Source organism: Melopsittacus undulatus, chromosome 12, assembly GCF_012275295.1.
Source record: "Melopsittacus undulatus isolate bMelUnd1 chromosome 12, bMelUnd1.mat.Z, whole genome shotgun sequence".
Lineage (NCBI taxonomy): Eukaryota > Metazoa > Chordata > Aves > Psittaciformes > Psittaculidae > Melopsittacus > Melopsittacus undulatus.
Window position 1 is genome coordinate 14,289,458 of NC_047538.1, and position 24,917 is coordinate 14,314,374.

The 24,917-nt window shown below is 40.2% G+C and overlaps 1 protein-coding gene across 1 annotated transcript; it reads left to right on the top strand.

The window, feature by feature from the left end:
* The first annotated feature begins 691 nt into the window (after positions 1–691).
* YPEL1 (yippee like 1) lies at positions 692–22,984 on the top strand. Its single transcript, XM_034068212.1, has 5 exons — positions 692–1,048; positions 4,867–5,149; positions 16,046–16,089; positions 17,475–17,583; positions 18,493–22,984. Exons 2-5 carry the CDS (start codon positions 5,033–5,035, stop codon positions 18,580–18,582), a joined length of 360 nt encoding a protein of 119 aa, XP_033924103.1. The 5' UTR covers positions 692–1,048; positions 4,867–5,032; the 3' UTR covers positions 18,583–22,984.
* Positions 22,985–24,917: the final 1,933 nt, after the last annotated feature.

The window sequence follows — 24,917 nt, forward strand, 5'->3', positions numbered from 1 at the left end:
TCTTAAGGTCCTTTCCAACCCAAACCATTCTGTGTTTCTAAGTGCTCTGACCTATCCTTGCTTGTTTTCTTCATGTGTTTTCCTTTACATCACTTTCAACAAACTAGTGTGATCCTCCAGGGTTTTACCCAATTTCAACACAAACGTGAAACCCTCCCTCTGGCAACACAAAAACCAGCAATCCTACATCGCTTAGAACCCCTGAAAACCCCCCTGGAAATACGCCGTGATGAAGCCACAACCGAGCCGCCCGTTCCGGCTCAGGATTTACCTCACGTTCGCTTCGCCCCGCAGTCCACCCCTCAGCACCTCAGCGCCGCCGCCGCCGCTCCTGAAGCCCGGTAGGGGGCGCTGAGGGGCGCTCGCCTCAGGCGCCAAGGACGGCCCGCCCCTGCGCGCAACGGCCCGCCCCGACGCGCAACGGCCCGCCCCGCGCGCAAGTTGCGCGTCGGGGCGGGCCGTTGCGCGCAAGGCCAAGCTCTTCCTCCACCACAAAGCCGCGGGTGAGGGGGCGGAGCTCCGCACCCCCCGATCGCTCTTTCTCCGTCTCCCGGCCCCGCCTCCCCCCAACACACTTCCAAGGGGCGGTGCGGGAGCGAGGGAGGGGGGGGGGGGGAACGCGCGCGCGCGCGCGCACGCGAGCGCCGTGATTGGCTGCCGGCGGCGGTGGGAGCGCGTTTAACGGCCGCAGCAGCGCCGGGTACGGGGCGGGCGGGGGGAGAAAAGCAAAACAAAGGCGGCGGCGGGAGCGGTAGCGGCACCATGCCCCGGCCGCCCCTCGGCGCTCAGGGCGGCAGACGCGCGGCCAGCCCCCGCCTATGACCCCTGCCCGCCGCCGAGAAGACAGCTTCGAGGCGAGCGAAGTCGCCACCACCCCCCTCCCGTCTTTGTTTTTCGGCGAGGGCCCAGCGCTGAGCCCTCGTTGGCAGCCGCCGGAGAACCGGGGGTGCCGCCTGCCCTCCTGCCCTCACCCCCTGAGGGAAAGGGGCCCGGGGGCGCGCTGCTGCCCGGAGTCCGGGCTGGAGAGTGGAGCCGGCACGGCGCAACGGTGAGTACCGGAGCGTGCGAGAAGCCGGCTCCTTTCCGTTTTGCAGGGGTATTTTTGTGGTGGGGGAACACGGGCCGGGAGGCGGCTGCGGCCGGAGCCCCCCGTGCTGCAGCCCCGGCCGGGGGCCGCGGTTTCCTGTGTGCGCGGGGCCGGGGCCGCCGAGGCAACTTTGCTGGCGGGAGGAGGGCTCGGGAGCTATTTATAGCGCCTGGAAATGACGGCAGCGCTGTCTGCCTGTAGCCTCCTCGCTACGGGGCGGGTGGCGGAGGTTTACATAAGTGAGGGGGGGCGAGGCCGAGCTCGGCGGGCTGGGGTCCGGTGGGCTCCCCCCCCGTTGGCTCTTGTCCTGCGGAGATCCCTGCCCGGGGCTGGCGGGAGCAGGTCTGCGCTCGGTGATGGCGTACAGCGGTGCCCGGCGGCGGGCTGGGGAAAGCGAGCCGGTGTTCGCGGGATCGCCGCGAGTGTGAGAGGAAAGGCAGCGAACGGCGTCACCCACAGCGGCGGCTTTGTGCTCCGGCGTCAGCGAGGAAGCGGCTCAAAACGTGCGCGGAGCCACCGCTCCCTCCCGGCGGGGAAGCCGAGCCCCTGCCCGCAACTTTCTCCTCGCGTGTATATTTCCCTCTTTATTTCTCGGTATCTAAAGTGACAATGAGGCTCCTGTGTGTCAGTCCTTAACTTTGCCAGGTTTTCCCTGCCGGAGTAATCGGATCGCAGGTTGCTAACAGCGCGTGCACAGGCTTTGTCCGGCTCAGCGACTCTTAAATGGGATTTTTGTGTCGCTCCTTTCCTTTGCGCGCAGCAGCAGTGACGGGGACGCTGCTTTCTTCCACTCGCTGTTCCTGCCGGCGGTTGCGTGGGGCTCCGAGCAGCGCCGTGACCATCCCCGCACAGGCGGGTACGCTCCCGTTGCCCCTCCGGTGCCCCGGACGGGGGGGGGTGCTCAGCTTGCCCCGCGGGGCGGGTCCCGGTGCAGCGGGGCCGCCCCCCCCGCCACGCTCATCGGGGTGTTTGTTTACACATCCGGGAGCCGCGCGGGGCGGGGCCGGCCCCCCCGCCCATTGGCCTCCCGGTGGCCCTCCCCGGTGACGTCACGTGCGGGCGGCGGGACCGGGCTCTTAATTAATTATCCCCTATTAGCGGCCTTGAGCTCTCGGGGCCGGAGGGCTCCGTGCCGGGGGCAGGGCCGCTGCCTGCGGGGCAGGTGGAGAGGCTCCAGCTGTGAATCTGTTGCCAATACAGAGGTGCTGGGGTAATAGGGACAGATCAGCCACCCGAAAACAGGGTCCTGACAGCGGCTGGGAAATGACAGCAGCCTGCTCGCTCTCTTTGTGTGTAAATGACAGGAAGCTGCATGCACTTAGACTTGCAGTTTCTTTCGAAATCCTTGGATCTCCAGTAAAAACCTAGCTGTCATGTGCATGACCAAAGCACAGATTGTGGTGTTCTCTAAGAAAAGGAAAGGAATAGTTGCTTCGGGTTTTTATAATGCTTTCCACAAAAGCAGCAGCCATGAAACCTGGTGCTGCTCATAGCTATCAGTGAAGTGAGACTGGGTTTATTCACCATTACTAGAGTAAGCTAAGAAATGGTTTAAACTTTGAATGTTGCCTTCAACATCACAAAGCAACAAGTTCTCTTAGGGGTGTGTATCAAACACTTAAGACTGCCTTTTTGTTGAAGAGAGCAACAGCAAATACAGTTTTTCAAAAGAGCATTGAAATTACTTTACTCCTGCAGTTGAAGGGCTCAGTGTGTAGACTCTGAAAGTCCAGGTTACATTTACAAGTGTGAATTAAAAGAGCTTCTGGGAATGTCTTGAAGAAAAACATTTTCCTCCTATGTTCAATTTGCTGAACTTCTGCAAGCTTTGAACTCGTGTTTCAGTTACTGCTTGAAAGGGTCTAATACAAAGTCACAGCATCTTTGCTGGTGGTGCCTTTCTTTCTGAAGCCCTGCTTGTTGAGTTGGGTTTTATTTTTTTTTCCATTTCTGTGACATTAAATAAGATTTGTATCCTTTTAACATAGGAGTTCAAGCAGGAATTTAGAGGGAGCCTCATGTTTAACTTTCAGGACTGTATTTCTTACATTGTTTTTCTGCTATAATATGTTGTCTAATAAATACAGCTTCATATCTAGCTGTTCTACAAATGCAAGCTGGTTGGTTGTTTCGGGGGGGGTTTGTTTGTTGTTTTGTGGTTTGTTTTTTTCCCCACTGTAATCATTATTCCCTTTGTAGCTATAATTATCTTGGGACAATAGGTATACAATACTTGTTTAAATTACTCTATTAATAATTAAGTTCTGCTTTTCATGCTAACTGGGTTAATATTTCAAACAATAATATTCCTTATCAAATCTTTTCTGCTTTTTAGTGACTGACAAAAGTTCGATCGTTCTGATGTGTAGATGTGTGTTTTGGATAGCAAAGCGTTCCAGTTGTTGCTTTATGTGTTTGTATTGCATGTTATGCTACTTGTCTTGTTTGTAGCTTATCTCTGACTGTGCAACTTCTTGTGTAAGAAATTTTCTTTTAGCAAGTCCTTCAGTAGTTCTTGACTCTCTTCTGCTGCTGTCAAGGTTAAGATTAAAGGGATTTGGTTTGGTGTTTAAATCTTGCTGTGGCTGTCTCTTGCGCTAGGCCTGCTGTACAGATTACTTTCTCAAGTTGTCTTCTGAAGCACTGTGACTGCTTCCTATAAACAATCTTTAATTTATGTGGCTTTCATTATCTGCTCTATTTGTATTACAAGTATCCCACTGCTGGAAGAGTGGTTAACTGCTGCCCTGCATGCAGTTTACAACTGTGATAAATGTTTTGCATGCCTGTTCTAATAGCTGGATCAAGATACCCTAAACTCTTTATATTGGCTCTCATTTCTGTGTTTGTGCTATTGACCTACTCTGCCAGTCACCTGATAGCCGATGACATAAGTGACTGTGCAGTGTTCATGTTTGGGTTGTTCATTAGCTTGGTGCATATAGCCTGGTGACTGATGGCCTTTGACAAATCAGTAGATGCTGTTGTAAAGATTTAGATTCTGTAATTTTCAGGCAAACTCTTGAAGGCTTGCCTTTCCAGCCTGGCCGGAAGGTCTGGCCCTCTCTGTACATATAATACCCCTCAAAGCACTCTGAGGATTAAGAATGCAGTTGGCTATTCTCTGTGTAGAACTGACCGTGATTTTTATAGCACCCATTAAGACTATTCTGGTAGAATGAGGAAGTATCTAATTAGCTTTGATCAGGATACTACTCAAAAAGGTCTTTGGCTAAAGGCATAATTCTCCTGAGCTTGAAAGAGGAGGAGACGTGGATCCTTGACTAAGGCGGCAGCATCTTACTTGGTATTTGACTTAAAGCCAGGTGTGATACAGCAAGACTTCTGCTGAAAGCCAAAGTGTTTAATGTTGGACATGGCAAGTGTGTTCTAAGATTCTTTGTCATTTGCTACATTGGAGCTGACCACTTGAACTTCAGAAACAATTGGCTTTCTCTAATCCCCTGCCTTTTGCTGTAATTTTCTCCATGGATATCTTGAATCTTCCTGGTAGATCGTAGGAATGTGCTTGTGTTTTGTGAACTCTTTGAATCTCCTCCTTCATTACAAATGTGATGTAGAAGCCATTGGTGGGACAGAACTGCTTGTTGCCATATTGAATGGAACTTGAGTTGTGCAGCTTCATAGAAAAAAGGGGCCTGTAGTGCAACTGGCATTTGCTCTGGATGACACTTTGCTTTATGTCTAGAGTTGTTGCATAACAAATTTATTCTGGCCTTGTTGTAAGCTGCTAATTGTTCTGCTCTTTTCACTTACAGGTTGTGACTGTTTCTCTTCTGTCATTTGTGTGGAAAGTGCCACACACACTCCAGAACAACAACGGCTTTTGCTTGCATATTCCAGTGTTTCTTTTGTCAGCGAGTTCAGCAAAGTTGTAATTCTTCAAGTGCCAGCCCTGAGCTGAGTGAGGAGCCACCAGCAGAGATGGTAAAAATGACAAAATCAAAAACGTTCCAGGCTTACCTGCCAAACTGTCACCGAACCTACAGCTGTATCCACTGCAGAGCCCATCTAGCCAATCATGATGAGTTGATCTCCAAGGCAAGTGGCTTGTTTAGAGACCTCATGAATTATTTGTTAACCAAAATGGTTATCACTGTATCACTGCTCCCAGTAGATAAGGGATGTAAATTAACACATATGTCAAAGTATCTTCCCTTGATTCACTCTTGGGTCATATATGCTGCATACTGAGGTCTGGTTATATTCTGGAAACTTTCAATTTGACATAAAGGCTGTTGTAATGTATTCCCCATACTGACAAGCTCTGTGTACTGTCAGGTAGGCCCTACTTGTGAGCTGTCATATCTGAAAAGGCTGCTAAGAAGAAAAGATGAATCTTTGGATAGAGAAACTCAGGTTGTGGTTATGCCAGATAAAGATTATTTTTGACTCTGACTGAAGGTCACAAAACTGGCTGTTTCAGCATGTTCCATTTCTATTATGGAATCTGTAAACACACTTGCTTCTGTTGTGTACCAGTTCACAAGGAATATGATTAGCTAGAGATGTTTAGAATAGTTGGACTGTCTAAGCTTAAGCTTAGAGGATGGGTGGGTCCTTGAAACAGGCTAGTCCTGTCCTTCTTACCTGTTCCTGGAAGAAACCAAGATTTGTGATGTATGAAATATGTAGGAAGGCTTGAAGTTTGGGATAAGTACTTGACAGACTGGTTCATTCTTTGCTTCAGATAAGCTCCTGGTGAATTTGCCTTTAATGGTGTATTGGAGAAAACACTTCAGTTGCTTTTCAAACCTCTTCCTAAGAGGGTGCTTTCTGCATTACTAGTTTGTGAAATAAAATTTTAATGGCAAACCTGTTACCTGTTGCTCCTGCCTGTTTGTGTGTTCAGCAACACTAAGGTCATGCTACTTCTTGGGTGCTGAAGAGATGATGGGGTTTGAGAATGCTGCTACTTTTGGTTTGTGGTTTTCCTTGGGCGAGGAGAAAGTGTATCTGTTTGCATATCCCTTAGAAGGTTATATGGAAATAATAGATCTTCCCTGTGCAGTTTTCCTTGTTACTAATCTTTTAGGTCTCAAGACAGCTTTTTGATTCAAATAGTAAAATTGGTGACAGTTCTTGGCCATACTGCTTGCTTGTTTTTGTTCTGCCTTTAGTCTCTTCCTCTGAACAATTCTTTCCTTCAACATAGTACATGTATTGAGGCATGGAACTGCCTATGTGACATCAAATGTGAAGCACTGGTCTAGCTACATGTATAAAATGATGTGAAGAAAAAAAAAAAGGGTGGCCTTGTTTTCACAAAATCAGGTTGGAAAAGACCTTTAAGATCAAGGCCAACCTCTACCCCAGGACTGCCAAGTCCACCACTAAACCATCTCACAAGTGTTTTTTAAACACTTCCAGGAATGGTGATCCCACCAGTTCCCTGGGCAGCCTGTTCCAATACCTGATCACCATCTCAGTGAAGAAATTTTTTCCTAACATCCATTCGACACCTCCCTTTTTTGTTTTGCTTGTATTTCAATTTCATGTTTCCATGTTGATTTCAGAATTCAAGTATAAGGGTTATTTTTGAAACATGGGATTCTAAATTGCAAGCAATCATAGCTTTATTCCTACGTGTTCTGGGCCAAAAACTGACAGGAGGGGTTGATATTTCCTGAACTTCAGGTTATAAATGCCTACAAAAAGAATGAAACTTTGCTAGCTGTGTCTCTTGAGATGTGTAAATTTACTGAGAAAACTCTATCCAAGAACACATACTTCATAGGAAGCTCTTCTAGTGGATTTAAGTTTTTTGCATGTCTACTTAATTGACACAGCTACCACATGAGCTAGTTCTCTCCAAGATCTTGGGGAGGTTTAGCAAAATATTTTTAATATGTTCTTAAGCAAATTGCATGTTCGTATCGGTTTCCTACAGGAAGAGCTCAATTTATCTAGGAAATAGAAATAGTTACTTCAAAGTTATTTCTGATGGTGTTGGGAAGGATATTAGGTATGGATTCTGCTTCATTTCTGAATTCCATATTTTTTTTGCAGATACCTTAAAAGTTTCTGAACTCTTAGGTTACCATATGCTTATTTGATAGCTGATCCATGTTCTATCAGCTTAGGATTTCTTGTTTTATTGTCTCAATCTGTGTGATTAGATATACATGTAAATATGAGGTGTATCTTATTTTATGGTTTTGAAATAAAAAGAACATTTTCATCTATTGTACTTGTATTTGGAGCATAGCTTTAAAAAACTCACCCTCCTTTAAGCTTAACTTTTGTATATTCTAACAGTGGAGATATTCTTCTGATGGAAACGACTGCAAAGCAATAATAAGATACACTTGGATCATTAAAAATAAGTAGTGCTGTCCTGGGGAGGGGAGGGAGGAGATAAGATTTGATTGCTGCACATGAAAACACAGGTTAACCTGGAAAATAAAAATTGAAGAAATCTACTTGACAGTTGTCTGTAGACAGAACCGAAAACAATTCTGAGGTACAGTTAATCCTTTTAATGTGAATCCTGATTCTGCATTTCTGTGAAAGTGCTTTCATAAATGCACATTATGTGCAATTAACTTAGGATAATGAGTTTTTCATTTACACCAACAATATCTAGAATCCTAGTAACTGTAACTACCAAGCCACTGCAAAAATACTTAACCTGAAGTGTAGCAGTTTGGTTCTATACAACCTGAAGTTAATGAAGAACAGTGCAGTTTCTGTGCTGTTTTGGATTTATTGGTGGAGCAGACCGTTGGACTGCCCTACCCAATTTCCACCCTTTCCCACCTTATGTTGGGCATAATTAAAAGCTAAAGCCCTGATTAGAAGGTTGCTTTGCTTTTTTTCCAAATGATTACTGTACAATCTCATTCCAGAACTGCAGTCCCCCAAATACTCTTCAGCATATAAACACAAACATTAGCTGCCTAGCTGTAAGCACTTTGGGTGTCATTGTACCCCCACCCTGCATTTCCTGGGTATGTAGTGATTGTCCCTTCTGCTGTATGGTTGGGGAAAAAGAGCCAAAATATATGGTGTGCTCTTAATTTAAAGCAGCTACAGCTAGTTTTCTAATGTGTTTTGAGGCATAAGTGTTAGTTATACTTGACACTATAATGTTTCAAAGTTCAAGATGAAAAGATTAATTATGCTACAAAATAAGTGGTGTTTCTCTTAAATGTTGATCCTGCTTGGAAAAGCAAAGTGTGCTGTGTATTTGTCAATCATCCTTTTGATTCTGGTCCCCAAAATACAATACTTCAGAGTTGCAATTCTTCAGTTCTCAAAAACTGTTGATGCCAGTTGTCTGCCAGGGACGATGGCATACACAAATCACCTTTTCATTTTATTTCTGCTCTGTTTGAGCAGCAGGATCTTTCTTACTTTAGAATTTATCCCAAAGCTCTATATCCTCCACTCCCCCCTTTATCACCTTGTTGGAGATAAAATAGCAACCAAGAGCCTTGGCAGTGGCTTAGAAATAAGAATGCTGACTAATAAGATGGTATAAAAATGTTACCTGCACCACTGAGTGCATCATCAGTAGCTTTAGTTTTCTCTGTAACTATGAAGTGACTCAACATGTTGCTTAGTATTCAAATTAAGTTGGGTGTTGGTAAATAGAGAGTACACTTCCAGATACTTTCACTCTATAACCTTGTGTTTTCTGCAGCAAGGCATGAACTTGGGGAAAGGGGAGGAATGGGAAGAAAGCCAATTGGGTATATATAAGTTCCAAACTAGGATGTAATCAGCAGTATAGATGTTGACAAACATTAGTCTCTACAGTTGAATGAATGCATACATATATGAGCAGTTGCCTTAATAATGTATAAGTCCAGTCATCTTGGAGAAGACACCGATTCAAAGGATGCATAATAAACCTGACAAGCTCTAGGTGCCTTAATTGAAATAGGTGCAGTTTTGAAGCAGTGTTAGCTATGTCTTGAACGCTACTGATTTGCATGGTTAACAAGCCTGCAAATGCTGGATTTTCTGTTTCTTTGGGCAAGACTTTGAAGTGAAGGTTAAACATGAAAAAAACCCCAAACCTAACTATTAGGAGTATACCAGTCTTCACGACACTGGGGATGCTCAAAGCACAGGGGAAGAATATGGAGTTTTCTTATTTCTTTAAAGAAGCAAATACATATTTCTCAAATCCTATCCTACTGTGACTGCAGACACAGAAGTAACCTCTGTCAGCAAGCAACCACAGGTCTTAATAAAGAATAAGGCAAAATTTGATGTCATCGTTGGCACTTGTTGGTTTTAAAATGTTCAAATAGCACATAAAAAGCTACCAAACATTTTATGCTAATAATAATAGTAATAATTCCAAAAATCCCAACAATTTTATAAATGGACATAATTAAGTTTTGAGGGGAAACTTCTATAACACACTTTGAAGTCCGGGGGAGGTTGCCACTCTTGTGGCTTGTACAAAATGTGTGTGCTGCTCTTTAAGTGTTTCTGAAGTAACTTTTGTGAAAGGCTTAACTGAAAGCTTTCTTCTGATTTGCTTGTAAATGGCAGAAAATGTGCAGTGATTATTAACAGCAGTTAATTTTACAGGAGGCAAATACTGCTTCAGGAGTGAAAGTTCCAAAGCACTTGGGAATGGCTTGTACCCACTAAGTTCCAGTAATTTAGGCATTCGGGCACAGTCCAACAAATGACAAAGAAATACAAATAGTTAATGGAGATCTTGGAACCTAGTGGATATATTGCAAAGGATAATGCTTTGTTACTCAAGGCTGACCAGCTTGCAAGACTGTTGAATCATCTTAACGTTGTGCCTTAATGCTCGGGATGGAAGAAAATCTGGATTACTTTGTGCAGATGCTTGTATAAATACTGTCACTTTCTTCTGTCTCATTCATTGTAAAGCATATCTGACCAGAGGGGAAACAGGCAAATGAAGTCACAGACAAGACTAGATGTGTCAATATTTTCAAGAACAAGTTCTGCATAAAGGTATATATATATACACATAACTGTCATTGACTTCACTGGGAAATCCTTGCACCTTATGTGTAAAAGAACAATCTTGGTGATTAAATTTAGTTCTCCAAGGCATTGTGTATATCTGCTGTTACATTATTGATGAGAAGAAAAAGTCTTCATTTTAAATAGATGCCAAAGCATTTTTAGCCTTGCTTAGCAATCTGTGGTTATGTCATCCGCTGTTTAGCAGATGAACTGAGTTCAAGATGAACTTTTTAAAGATTTATTGTCTTTAAGTAAATATACTGTTCTTAGCTTGATTCAATTTGGTAATCCCCCTTTGCTTATGATATAAGGAGTACTTGGAAAGATAGCTGGGACTGCTGTATGCTCGAAGGCCATTTTTGTTTCCTGCTGAAAAAGTTGAGAATGGGCCTAATTTCATAAACACTCTGTGATACTTTTTTTTTTTCTGAAAAAGCTTCTAGTTTCTTGGGTTGTGGTTTTTGGTTTTTTTCTATTGGAGGAAAATAAATCTAGTTTTTGGAAGTGAAGCAATCTTTGAAAAACAGCTAAGAATAGATTGGAAGGCTTAAAGTAGCTGGAAAGTGTGCAAGGGAAGTGTTCTACTCATGTTTTGGCATAATCATTTCTGAAATACGTTCAAGATGCTGTAAAACTCAGCTTGTCCCGCCTGATAAAGTTGCCTTTTTGTGAAATATCATTTGCCAAATCTGCAGACATGCAGTTTCTGGGGTGGATTTTTTTAAACTTAGTTTCTGCCTCTTGAATTTTATAGGTGGCTTTATTAAAATCAGTAATGAAAAATCAGAATGAAAATCTATGCTGACATTTTTAACGATGAATATGATGGAGCAGCATTATCTCTAGTTGTGTACGGTATTAAGGAGGTGGATCTGAGCGAAATATCATATGGAGCAACTTGTGTTACTGGATTATCTTTAGAACACTGCCCCTAAGAATATTGTCTTCGGAATTAGTCAGTAACCTTTGTTTGAATTGCATATTTGTTCAGAATATTAATCCAGGTTGATCCATCTTAGCCTGTAGAGTGAAGTCTGGTGAATGTGAAAGGAAACTCAGGAAAATGAAACAAAAAACAATGGACCATGAACTTCTCTCATTTCCAGTCTTTAAAATTGTCTTTCTGTGTTATGAGTAGCTTCGAAGCTGCTCAAAACATACTCATGAGATACTGTTAATGCCATTCGGTCTTGCTTATAATAATGCCTGCCATACTTTTAATACATGCTAAGATGGCAGTTTCTCTGGATGTTTTCAATGGAGCATGATCTCCAGCCATGCAATCTAATCCCATCTGTGGGGAATAATTAATTATATAAGCTTTTTAGTAGCTTCTCTCCCCAGCTCATGCCCTTAGGTATGCCTTAGGGCAGTAAATACATGTTCTGCTTAACAGATAACTTCATTTTCTCCTGGGTAAAAAGCTAATCCTGGTATTGGAGGTAATGATGGCTTTAGTTTAAAAGCATAGATCACACATAATTCTGCAGGTATGTACTAGGGTATGAGTGAAACATTTGTAAGATTACTACAGAATGTATTGATCACAGAGGTCTGTCATCTGACTTGAAAAGATCATAATACCAAACTGTTCTTGCAGTTGACCTTAGCACAGTTGAATAGTTTTGCTTATACAATCAGTCTAGATACTTTAAACTGTACTAAAACAAAAAGTTATGAATCTTGTAGGTGTTCTTGTAGGAATGGACAAAGGTGGATTTTTAGGGGAAAAGTTAATTCATACATCAGTGCAATATTAATTGAGGACCATGAAAAAGCAGACTTAAAGCAAGTTCATTATAACGGCAAATATTGAGCTGATAAATTGCCCAGCTTTTATGTTAAAGTCCTGGTTGATGTGAGCCATTATTGATGACATTTGGAGGTCACACTTGCCACTATTTTCTAATACCTCTCTATTGGGTAAAACACATTTAAGACTCAGTTTTAATAGAATGTTCTGGTTTAAGTGTGATTTATGTGTAGTGCTAACAATCTTGGAAGTGCTGAACACACCTTGCTATGCATTTGCATAGGTGATGTTTATTCTTCAGAGAAGCAGTTTGTCTGGAGACTGGTTTGAAGAGTTATGCCTGTTAGTCCTTGACACTGCCATTTAAAATACTCAGTTTCCTTTGAGGAGTTGACACACAAGACATTTAATCTGACAGTCTCTTAAAATTCATATCAGTATAACTGAATCAGTGCAGAGTGTGAGAAACTTAGTGCTGGTAAAAACAAATGTTTGTTCAGTATTCCTTTTTTCTGGTTATGCAAAATACTTTGTTTATAACCAAGCTACAAGCTTAGCAAGCAGGGTGCTGAAATGAGTTACCTTCTTTTAATTTCTGGTAATGGGATGCATCAGGAAGTAAAGCTCTGATATTAAATCTTTCTTACACCTGTTATTAGGTGTTAATCAATATTCTATGGTGAAGAGAATGCATATGTGGCAGATGTATATCTATATACAGGTTTTGGGGAACAAAGCTATTCATGTGAGTAAGAAACAATGACTGCCAAGCTCTGAGGAGTTAAGGAATTCATAAGGAAAAAGCCATGGGAATTTAAAATTTTGTATCTTTACTGCAGCCTGTGTATACGAGTTCCCGTGGGTGAATTGCAGACATTAAATGCTTAGTGACACACTGATGTTGTGGTTGAACTGCCTAGACCCTTGTTCTATATTCCTGAACACAGGAATGCAGCTTGCTGCAGGTTGCTGTTAAGCTATCTGTGAGTGATGTAAACATGGAGGAACTCGCTCTTCACAGCTGGGCAAAGAAACAATTGTCTATGGCATGTAAATACGATATTTAGCTTCTCAACATGTATGTAGGTAAGAAAGATGGTATCAGCCAAACTCTGCTAACAGGAAGCTAGAGAAGGTGGGAATGGAGGAGGTTTTCACAGTGGGATGTTTGTACCACTGTCCTAGGAGAAGGTTCTGGTTTGTGTTGCTTCTACCTCCATTCTACCTTGATATACTGAAAATTTGAAGGTAATGAATATGACCGTTTCTGGGGGAAAACCCTAGGAGGAGAGTGCAGTATATTTAGGACAAAAAAGCAAGAAGTGCAAGAAAAGTAATCTTTAAAAATATATCAGGATAAAAGAAAACAAGCAATACTTTCCAATCCGTAGTTTGTATTTCATTTGGCTAGAACTATTTTTCAGCTTATGAAACAAGAGAGGGGAAGAGCTGCTTTTTCTGCTATTTCTGGCATCTTGCTGCTGCCCTCTGCTTAATTTTGAGAAATGCAGGGTCAAAGGAGAGCTTTTATTAGGTGATATTAAGTCAAGACTAAACATAAACTTGGCAGAAATAATTGTATGTCATAGTTCAATAGGTCTTCTGACTGCTGATTTGTTCTGGAAGTTTTTTGGTTCTTGTTTTTCCACCCAGCTAGCTGGGAACCTCAAGTATGACATATACATAAGCTTACAAGTTATTGTGTAGAACCAGACAAAAAAGCCCTCTACATTAATTTGTGTGTGATTGGCATGTGTAGTTACATGTAAATGCAGAAATTAGGACATGATAAAACTAATGTGAGGGTGTAATTCTTGATCAGTTTGAGAAAGGATTTGTGAATTCTAATTCAGAACGTAGAATTTCTAAAGCAAGGAGAAATTACTGCAACTTTTAAGAATTTTTACAGTAGCTTAACAAAAAATAATGTCATGGCTTTGAAAGTTCTTTTTCTTAATTTTGGGTGCATGGAACAATAAAGTTCTAGTTTTAAGTTTGCTTATAAAAGAATAAGAGAATCATTAAAGTTTGCTTTTTTTCTTAAATTTTGGGGTTGCACAGCTGTAGTCGTCTCTACATTATTGTGTATTGACTCAGGCTAGTTACTCATTTGGTAATGGACAGGTTTTGAGAGTATATACATTAATAGTTTTTATTTTCATCTGCAGTAAGCATTTCTGCTTCGTTACTGATGGTGAGGCTCTAATTTAGAGAGCAATGCTTGTTGTATAGAAACTGCAGACTGTAGGTTCTGTACCATTCTGCCAGTTTTGTGATGCATGTTTAAGTATCTCAGGAGAGCTGAACTGGGGTTTTTGTTTGTTTTGGAAGGTGTAAGGATTACTTTCTGGCAGAGCAGTTCAGACTGTACTGAGCTGAATCTCTCCTTTCAGGGTCAGTCCTACCTGAAGTTTTAGCTTTCACTGTACTGCATAGCCTATCTTTTTTTTCCTTGCCTTGTGAAAAATAAGACTTCTGGCTAATGGAGAGAGTACTTTTTCTTTTGTCTTTGCTATAAATAAGAGTCATAGAATCATTTAGGTTGAAAAGGCCTATAAGATTTTTGAGTCCAACTGTTAACCTAGTGCTGCTGAGTCCACCACTAAACCATGTCTCAAAGTGCCACATCTACACACCTACAGTACCATTGCTACTTAGAGTAGTCTAAAGTCATGGATTTCTTCTAACATTATTTGTTGCAGTATATAATCTGGTTAATGATGATCCAAAACTGTTCATTTATATATATTTACCTTTTACAATTTTATTTTTCCAAACTGTTCCAAGTAGTTAAGATAGAACAGTTACTGTGCTGCTGATCATTAGGCTATCAAAGTACCTATTTGGTGTCAAGTGACTTCTAATTGTGTAGCTAAATACATGTCAAGAAGCATCCATTGGAGAAAGGTCCTTCTGCATATACTTCAAGCCTAATGTTACTAAAACCATTCAAAAATGGTCAGAGTGAGATTTCCCTAACAAAACCTTCCATGTTGATCTAATGTAGGTTTCTGAAAAGCTGGTCTCTGATCTTCAATACTAGAACTGCAAGGATTCTTAAAAACAATTGTACTTTCTCTTCAGCACGAATAATTAATTTTCTTTTGAAAGTAGGTTAGGGAAACTCTGGAAAAAAAGTACTTTAAGGCAGTTTTGGGATTTCTTTTTAAATGGAATTCAGCATGGAAGAGAAAAAAAGTAAACTCCATTTCAGTGTGATCCTGTTTGAATGGGAAATAATGACTGTCTAAATTATTAAGTAATTTAATACAGAAGAAACATATAAACATATGAAAGGAGTGATGTTCTTACATACATTTTGAATGTTTTACCTGTGGCTGGATCTGGTCTGCTCACAAGTTCTGCCAGGATGTTTGTAGCTCAGGGCTGTCTGATCAGAGGTTCAGGCCTTTGTGTCTTCATTAGCATTTGTAGAGTGCACAGTAGAAGAGCTTCTAGTTTAGTTCTGTACAGAAGGAACAGAGATGTAGTTCACAGGACCTGAAATTGCTCTGCAAGCAAAACCAACCTCCAGTACGTGTGATTGATTAGGGGTTTTACTTCAAAACTGTGCTACTCCTCTGAACTAAAACATTAATTTAGATCCAGCCAGGAGGGTCTAACAATCATGTTTTTTCCACAGTCTATCAGGACTGGGAGAGATTTGAAAGCATATGACTGCGTTTGTGCATTTGATGATAATTGTTTTATTAAAATAAAGCCAAGCTTATAAACTGATCAGATGCATTTCCTGAATACCGTATGCTGGGTTTATGCTTGGTGCAGAATTTCTCTGGTCTAACATCAAATGATGCAATAAAACTGAAATAAATCATCTTTTGGGTGCAGCAGAAGAGAACAGAGGAGCTGGAAATAGTTCCTTTTGAGTTAAAAGCAGATTATTTTAATTAGCATAAAGGATGTCTAGGAAAATGAGAATTGGTATCTTGCAGAAGGGTAGGGAAAAAGTATGTTTTGTTTGCATTATGAATGTCTTGTTTTGAGTATTAATACTCAAAATAGTTGCTAAAAATCTGATGTGAGTGAAAACTTGCTGACCAGGCATTCCTCTAAAGAATTGGTAGAAAGTCATTCATCTGATATAGTTTATATCTGTCTTATATGTATACACTTACTAACACAACCCTCTGGAAAGGTTTATTGTTTGGTGGGGGCTTTTGTGTTTATTAACAAGTGCATTTTCTTTTTCTTTTATGCAGTCCTTCCAGGGAAGCCAGGGACGAGCCTACCTCTTTAATTCTGTGTAAGTATGTTGTTGTGTACATTACCTGCAGAGCGTGGTTTTATTTGTATGCCTCACAAGTGGATGTAAGCTGCACTTTGCCCTGTTCTTTCTAACATTGGCTTTGCCAGCAATGGTTATTGCAGAACTACTGAGCTGATTTGTGAGTATCCCTTTGCACATACTAGTTTATCTTATATTTTAGGCAATTCTGTTAATAGCTGAAAGTTTAGGGGATAGTGTTAATACAGAATTCATTTTGCATACGTAATGTTCTGAGATACTCCAGAAGTCAGAATGCATTGTGTGACTAAATTTGCTTTAGACAACTCTGCTGAAGTCTAAAGAATTTTCCAGTGTGATAGTTAGATACATTTGCAGCTTAATGTTTCAGTGAACTTAGGGCATCTTATATGACCTTGAATATTGTAAATGTGCTAGAGCTAAAGGTCTCTGTGATCTTATCATGCCTAATATTTGCAATTTTAGGCACGTCCTACCCATGATATAAAGCTCTCTGAATTTGCTAATGGATTTATTTTAAGCTTCTAATATGCAGAATTGCATTTTGGTCTTTATTTTTCAGCAGTTTTATGTGTTTCAGCTTTTTGGAGAAAGAAATGCAGTTAAGTGTCTTCGTCTATTTTAGACCAGGATAATGGAGCTGTAACTGCAAAGGATTTGATTGCAGATCCTTGAAATTCTTTTTATATATAGTTGTTAAATGGTGACTTGGGACTTCTAGTATAATTGTAGTAGTGAGAATCTGGTAATGCAACAGCAAAGATGGCAAAATTTTCCTCTTGTATAAGACTAAAAACTTGGTTTAGTTTTGCCTCATGTTTTCTACATAGACTCTTAGTCATTGCAAAACTAACTTGATGCAGTACTTCATGGGATGTTTTGTTTTGATATTGCTGTTTGTTCATCCTGGCTTACTCTGCTGATCTGTAGCAAAGAAATATTTATGAGGCTTTTTCCTTGCTGCTATTTTGGAGTTGGTTCTAAATTCAGCTGTACCAGTGCTGATTTACTGGTACAGGCTCCCATTATAGAGGTCTCAAATTGTTTTTGAAGAAAAGCCTGAAACTGTAGAGGTGTCCAGTTACTGCTTAGTGTTCTGTTCTTTTGCAGTTAACTATTTAGCCTGTCTTTTTTGATGAGAGTAAGTGGGCATCACAGTTTGCTGTTTAGACTAGCCACTTGAAAAACTCAAACCAAAACTCCTTATAGCTCCTGTCCTTTGTCTCAGTGTAACAGAGGAAGTTACTTCTACAGCACTGAATAAGTTAGGCACATTTCTGCAGAGACAAAAGATAGTATAAAAAGAAAAATAAAAGGTGGATTACAGGTAAGAAAAGAAATATCCAATTAATGTCATATGTAATTTCTCTGGGTTTTTTCAGGGTAAACGTGGGCTGTGGTCCAGCAGAGGAGAGAGTTCTTCTGACAGGTTTACATGCTGTAGCAGATATCTATTGTGAAAACTGTAAAACCACTCTTGGATGGAAATACGTAAGCAATATACTTAAGTCTTTAATAAATGTTTGTATGTTGAAGCACAGATACTTGAGTAGCACCTATACTGATATTTTAGGTGAGTTAGCTCTAGTGCTTTTGTATATATCAAGACTGTACTACAGTTTTGCTTTCTTACATCTTCTAGAATGTTGTAGGAGATCATGTTATTCTGGGCCTCAAACCAAGCATGAGCTATAGGTGCTATTACAGTTATCTAGTACTAACATCTTTTTGCAAGATTACCAACCACATACACTAAACCAGATAGAAGAAATTGTCAAAATGAGTCTTTAATTTCTAGGGTTGCCAAAGTTGGCTCATATAGCAAAAATGTATTTTACAGTAAGTGGTACTGAGCATGTTTACACTGCTTACAACTAATGTGCACTTAGTTCTGTTGTTTGACAAGTTATCTGTGTGCTTGCAACACTTGCAGCTGTTGCAAGTTTGATGCTTTGAAAATGTTAGATTCTGGATGTTCTATGTAGGATTTTCATTGATTCAATAGAGCTTCAGATCTTACAGAAAGAAGTTGCCCTAATGCATTCCCTCTGATGAATATAGAGGAGAGCTTTTGAAAAGTTCCTGTTCCTTCTTTTCATTGCTTCTGGGAATAAGGAAAGTCACATAACATGCCATAGTCTAACCTTCACTGGGAAAAAAAGGGAAGTTCTAAAGCAAGATCTGTTGTGCAGTGGATTTGCTGATTCTGCTTATGAAAAGTTTACTCCTATTTCCTTCTCAACCTTCTTCATCGTTTGTTTCTTCCCTCCTGCCCTGGATTCGCTGTAACCAATATGGTAACTGGAATATCGCCTGGTTTGTATTTTTGATGCAAGTTTGATGTTTAAAATACTTTATTTCCCCAGCTTAATTTAGTGTCTTGATTTTTCTCCTTTCTAGGAACATGCTTTTGAGAGCAGTCAGAAATACAAAGAAGGAAAATTTATCATTGAACTTGCCCACATGATAAAAGACAATGGCTGGGAGTGAATCATAACTTTTTTCCTTCTGTTTGGACAATATTCTGTGGAACATGCTTTACAAAGACTAACGCAAAGTAAAGGAAGAGCTTGGCTAGATTGGCCCTGAGAGTATCACTGAACTCTGAAACCTCACAAATGAGTAGTGTAGTGTAAGTGGCTATTTCAGGCCATGTTTGCCTTTTCTCCTTGTGTAAGTTCCCTCTTTTTGTACGTGTATTATTGTGTGAACAGTTGTTTTGGAACATTTTGGATGACTTTTTTCTAAACTCTCTCAAACTAGAGAAACAGTTCACTAATTGAAAGCAGATTTTACTGGTTAGCATCTCTCTCTGACCTATGCCTTTAATGCTACCTTCTGCTGTGCATGCTTCTTGCCTAAACACGTACACTCCAGTCCTGTAGAAGTTCTGTATCTGAGCAGTCCGAACGAATGTATGGGATGGGGTGCTTTTTTATATGTAGCAATTTCTGATGTGTTTGGCAGTGAAGAGGATGCAGTATTGTAGTTATTGATTTCTTTTTTAAATTTGAGTGTACCACAACCTATGTACATCTTGTAGGTGAATTGGTTAAAGGTACAGTGCTCACTTAAGAAAACTAGTTCAGTTGCACTGACTGAAGTTAGCAGATCTCAAGTTCTTAGGAAAGGTTATGCTATAGGTTTGGTATCTTAACAAAATACCTTAGAAGGATTTTGAATCAATAATGCTACACAGTATGTTCATTTAAGACCAACATATTCCCTAAGGAGTTTGCTGGATAAGAAATTTATACAACTATAGCTTGCAAGATTAAAAAGGCAAAAAAAATGCATCTTCTATTTTGGAAAAAAAATGAATAAAAATTAGTCGGTGTATTAGAAAAAAAGAAGTTTTGGTACTGTACCTTTGCCAGTAACAGGGACTTGCGCATCAGTAAAGTTTTATGGCTGGTTCCATGTAACTGTATAGTCCTAATGCACTGGACAAAGAGGTTGATCTTGAGGAAACTTGTTTAAGTACTCTGCTTCTGCTACATTGCAACAAAAATATTTATTTTTGTGAGAAATGGCCAGAGCCTATGACATGAAAATTAATATAGTACCTGTAGGAAAAGGAGGTAATGAGAGAGAAGGGAAGTTTGACTCAGTTTTTCATAGACTGAAATAATCAGATAGTTTTTAAAACTTGGGGGTGGGGAAAGGGTTTGTTGGTTTACTGGCTAAATCATTCCCAAGTACCTTTTTATAATAAATTATATGAAACTCACCTTCTCTTTTGTTCTTGTGCTGTTTCTTAAATGGAATGAGTTAATGAGAGGAACTTCTGGAAAGTGCATGCACAGTGTTATCTGTTGGTACCTGTGCATGCAAATTCTGAGCAACTATGAAAGAAATGCTCTGCATAAAATTGCTAACTTTATTTTGAAATTAAACAGGCTCTGAAAAGTTTTTGTATTTTAATCCTTTTCATGATTGAGGAAAAAATGTTTGGGAAAAACCCTTGAACACTACATAAGTTCTCTAACTGAACAGTATGGAAGCCTTGCAATACAAAATCGTTTTCTCTCAATAACAATTCTAATACGGCACCTGCAAAATAAGCCATAGGTGCTGTTGCTGCTGTTAGGTTTTTGGGAATCTCTCATAGGCTTTCTGAACTCTGCTGCACTTTAGAAATTTTGTCATACCTGAAAAAATATGCCAATGGGTAGGGGCAATATAAATCCTTAAAACCAGCGTTCCAGTGTCTTTGTGGAGAGGAAGAGTGAGAAGAAAGTTCACCCATGTGTGCACATTCTCTGTGATGCAGGCTGAGTAAACTGCATTCCAGATGTTGTAGTGATCTATACCTATGAATTGAACACATGTAAGAATTAGAGAAGTAGTTAAAGCTCTTGGGTTTCAATCCAGACACCTGAGGGGGTACAGTTGTGTTCAGTCTGGACTTTGTAGCTTGCCCTTACTACTTAATGTTCACATCATGAGGCTTTGAGTCTCCTTTTTAGTAATCTCAATTGATGCAAGATGGGCTTTAGTGTTGCCTGTCTCTTGATCTTTTTGACCTGGAATTCTTGGGATTTTGTTTTCCTCCATTGTAATGTATGTTGCCAACAAAGAAGGCACTAAAACATCTATCAGCAAAACATGTGTGTTGGCTTCAAAGTCCAGTTGCAATGTTGATACTTGTGAGCATGCTTATTTGAAGTTTGTGCATCTTTGGGCTTTTCTTACTTCCTGGCTACAGACTTGCTGATGCAGTACACTGGACTGAAGACAAAAGTAATGGCTGCTTTTCAGTAGAGAATTTAAATTAAAGAAAATATGTAAAAAAAAAAAGTTCTCTAAAATTGGGGGTTTGGCTGTCTCGTGTTAGGATGTTAATGCTGTCTGTAACAGTCTGATTCTACTTAGATATTCAACCTCTTTTTTCAGTGCATTGTTTGTATTTCAAACTGGACATTTTCACCAAAACCTTAATTAACTTTGATGCCAAAGGTTGGGACTTCATCAAGTGCTTAGCACATAGAGCTTCAGTCTACTGGCATAAAGAGTTAATGATCTATAGATGATGTTTGTGGCTTTTAAGAGAACCAAACAAAGCAATATTCTTTTTGGTCTTTTAAGAGTAGATGCTTAGGAGGACTAAAGAATAGAACTAGTACAGAATTGCTATTTCATGCTGCCATGTAACAATCCTTGAGACTCATTCTATTGAGGGAATATGTGAATTTTCTTTCTGTGTTGCTTGGCAGTGGCAATGATAATTTTCTTCCCTTACAGAGATCTAGAGGGTTCTTGTTACTGGTTTTGGTGAAAGTAGGATCCAGATAGCAATGGCTGCTGGCTGATGTGAAGGGCTCAGTCTGGTCACTGAACCCCTCCAGCAGTCATTTGAAAGAAAAATAAACTTACTTGAAAAAAAAATTTTACTAAAGCATTTTCCCTCTAACCAATTTTTGTAATATATTAAAGATTATATTTAAAGTTTGTATGTGTTTTGCTCTGGGCAAGTTTACTTCCCTTCCAACTTGAGCACTTTTGTTACTTGTACTGGTTATTTTTATTGTTGGTCTTAACATTTATTTTGTATTTTGTTTTTTATAAACTGTAACAAAAAGCTTTTGTGAACCTTTGTTTCTTGCTGGCTCTTTCTTGGACCAAATGAACTGACTATGAGCTGGCTTAGAAGAAATGTTCATTGGGATGCATAGGAATTTGCTAGCAAAAATGTACATGTATTGAAAGTTGGTTTGGTTTTGTTTTTTCCTCTGAACCTCTAAAGCCACGCCTGTCCTAAAGTAATTAATCATCATTTGATGTAATTCTGGTAATCTGACCACACATTCTCTGTTCAGGTCCAAAATAAAGGCTGTAACAGTGGTGTTCCAGGACTGAGTCTGCCTCCAAACACTAGAGTTACTCTTTGGCTGGTCACTCCTAAGAACCTTTTTGATGACTAAAAGGCAATGCTGCCATCTATAAAGTTTCTATTAAGTTGCAAACTTGCTGTGAAATAAGCTGCAGAATTCGGCGAGGGATTGCTGACACATCAACCTAACCACTCTTGCTGTATGCTTTTAGCAGTCTAGTAATCTCAGTTTTATCTGCCAGTAAAAAGGGCCAGAATATGAATTTCCCCTGTTCATTGTAAGCTATACAGTGAAAAACTGTATTAATTGAAGTCTGTGGTAATTCCATCTTTATTTCCCACATGCAAGTCCCAGTATGGTGGCCAGTGTGGGTGGTACATCTCACATGCTTGCAGGCTTTTGCAACCCATGGGGAATGCAGTTTATAAAATCCCTTTGAATTAAAATCTCAGAGGTTCTGACATGGTCATCGCTGCTCCCACAACCAAATGGTCACCCATATTTCTTATCGGTGTATCAGGTTAGTGCAAGAGTTCATGAATGCTGTGTGGATTTATGTGGATTCGTTTTTCGGTGGATTTATGCTTCCCTCTGAGTAATGCTTGTAGAGTTTTTCTGCACGCTCCTCTCGGCAGTCAGGTTGCAACAGCAGTGCCCTACAGTCTCACAGACCAAATTTCAACCATTTCCATTCTTTGATAATGGCGATGAGTGGAAGAAGCTGTCAAATTATTGTTAAACTTTTTGGACACTTCATTGTATTTCATTGAGACTCATGTTAAGCCAACCAGCAGTGTACAAACTTACTGCAGAAGGAACAGACGCTTCAGAGGTTTGTTTTAAAAGGACTGTTACAGATGGTTCAAGGCCTAAAGCATGAGTCGTAAATGGCAGTTGAGTTGTGCCTCATTGTTTCTTAAACTCTTTACAATGCTTTCTTTTACAGGTGACATGGCTGTGTTGCTGTTTTGTCCTAGCAATACTGTACATCATTTGTTGTTTCACTATATTGTATCTACTTGAGGTATCACAATAAAAGCTTTCAGTTGTTTTGTTGAGTTGTTGGGTTTTGTGCTATCTTTTCTTGCTGATTGAATTCTCATGCTTTATTATCTGATAAGGCCAGAGAATAAAGCCAGTACGCTTAGTTGCTCTTAAAAACATCTGAATATGGGTTGAATATTATTTGTGTGGTTTTAAGACTGACATTAAACATTTGTTATTTTCCTTTCACTAATCTTTCCAAAATATAGAAAGTTGTGTTGCTGCTATTAGAGCTTTTGCCTATTCTGAGCCAATCATGGAACCTCTGTGAAGTGCTTTCAAAAACATACTGTGCACACCCCAGAACTAACCGTCAGAGAAACTGAAGGAAGTGTGGGTGTGCTTTCTGTTGTTTTAACTTGGTCATCTATAGGCCAGAAGAGCTCTGATCACAGGCACCTAACCTGTTATTTCTGCTTCGGTTGGGAGGAACTTCTGTAGTTCCTGTAATCAGATTAATGGTCTTTTTGCATGTTAGTGCAGTTAAAAGTCCCCACTGTGAGTCAGTAACAAAGATGTGATAAAAACTGGTGGTCTCCCTCCAAGAGCCCAGGTCACAGCAGGTTTCGTATTGACTCAGATTTATTCCACCAGTGTATTTGCAGGAGGTACAGAGTGTTGTGTGTGTAACTGTGGAGGGTTCCCACCAACATTCAGATACAAACTGAACCCCAAAGGTTATGTATCAATGCCAGTGTATCATCAGTTGTCTGTAGCAGCAAGCACGACAGTGCCTCACATTCTCCAGTGGAACATCCGAGCAAAACGGGAGGTTTGGGTAAGAAGAGACGATTAATTAGGAGAGAGATGATGTCTGTGATAAGCTGGCTACTTTCATACTGTAGCCCCAACATGTGGTTTGCTCCTTTATAGTGAGGAGACACCCTGCTCATGTTTAACCTGGCTCCCACTAACCCCCAAGTGCTTTTCAGTTTGAAGGTGCAGTCTATGGCACTCACTGATGTTTCGGAAATTGTTAGGTCAAGCAAAGCAATGAAGATTAATCTCAAGATTAATCTGGTCGTATTGGTATTAATGGCTGTAATTACAAAAAAAAGCATTATCTGGGACTTCATTATGAAAGATTCATGCTAATTTGAAAGTCTTCAACCAGTACCTCAGTTTAAACAAATCCCAGTTCTGTTTCTAGTAACAGTAAAGATACCATTTTAACAGTTCTTAAAATCATAGCGAGGAACTACTGCAGTGATCTAGTTTGCTCTTCTATATAAGAACAGGTGTAGGATTATCCTTAATCACATTAAGCCATGCAGAATAAATAATTTTCAAGGAATGCCTTCAATCAGACTTGCTAGGGCAAGATGTAGGTGAGTGCTAAGTAATACTAAAGTGTTCGTCAGATTTGCCTGGAATTTCTCTTAACTCCAAGGTAGGCTAACTGATGTCATTGTGATTATTTTAAGCATGATAAACCAGGGGGGTACATAATGATAAAAAAGATAGATAAAAACCATCAGTTGCTTGCTTTGAACACCTTTAGTGAAGGAAGGAATTGGTAGCAAGGATTTATTTAGGATTCTGGGAGAGTTTTTATTTGGTTTAGTTGAATGTTCAGCAATTACTGAACATTGGTAACTGTGCATCAAATATGACCTCTTTGGGCTGCCTGAGGCTGAGAATGAAGTCATTCACTGTGGGCTGATTCAGTGTCTCTTCAATAATCCATCATTTCATCTCATAAAGGGAGGGGGATGCTCTACATATGAGATCAAACATAATATTTCCATCTGAAGGAAAAATGGAAGCTAGACTGCTCCCCTTTCTTTTATTCATGTGCTTATAAGCTACCGTTTCAGATAGACTCCTTTTCTTCCTTCCTTTTATTGGCATTACTGCCATACAGCATGAAAAAAGGATCTTTCCAGATCTGACAAAAAAAATGTAAGGATAAAACCTTAATTTTATGAGGGATGTGTGCTATTCATT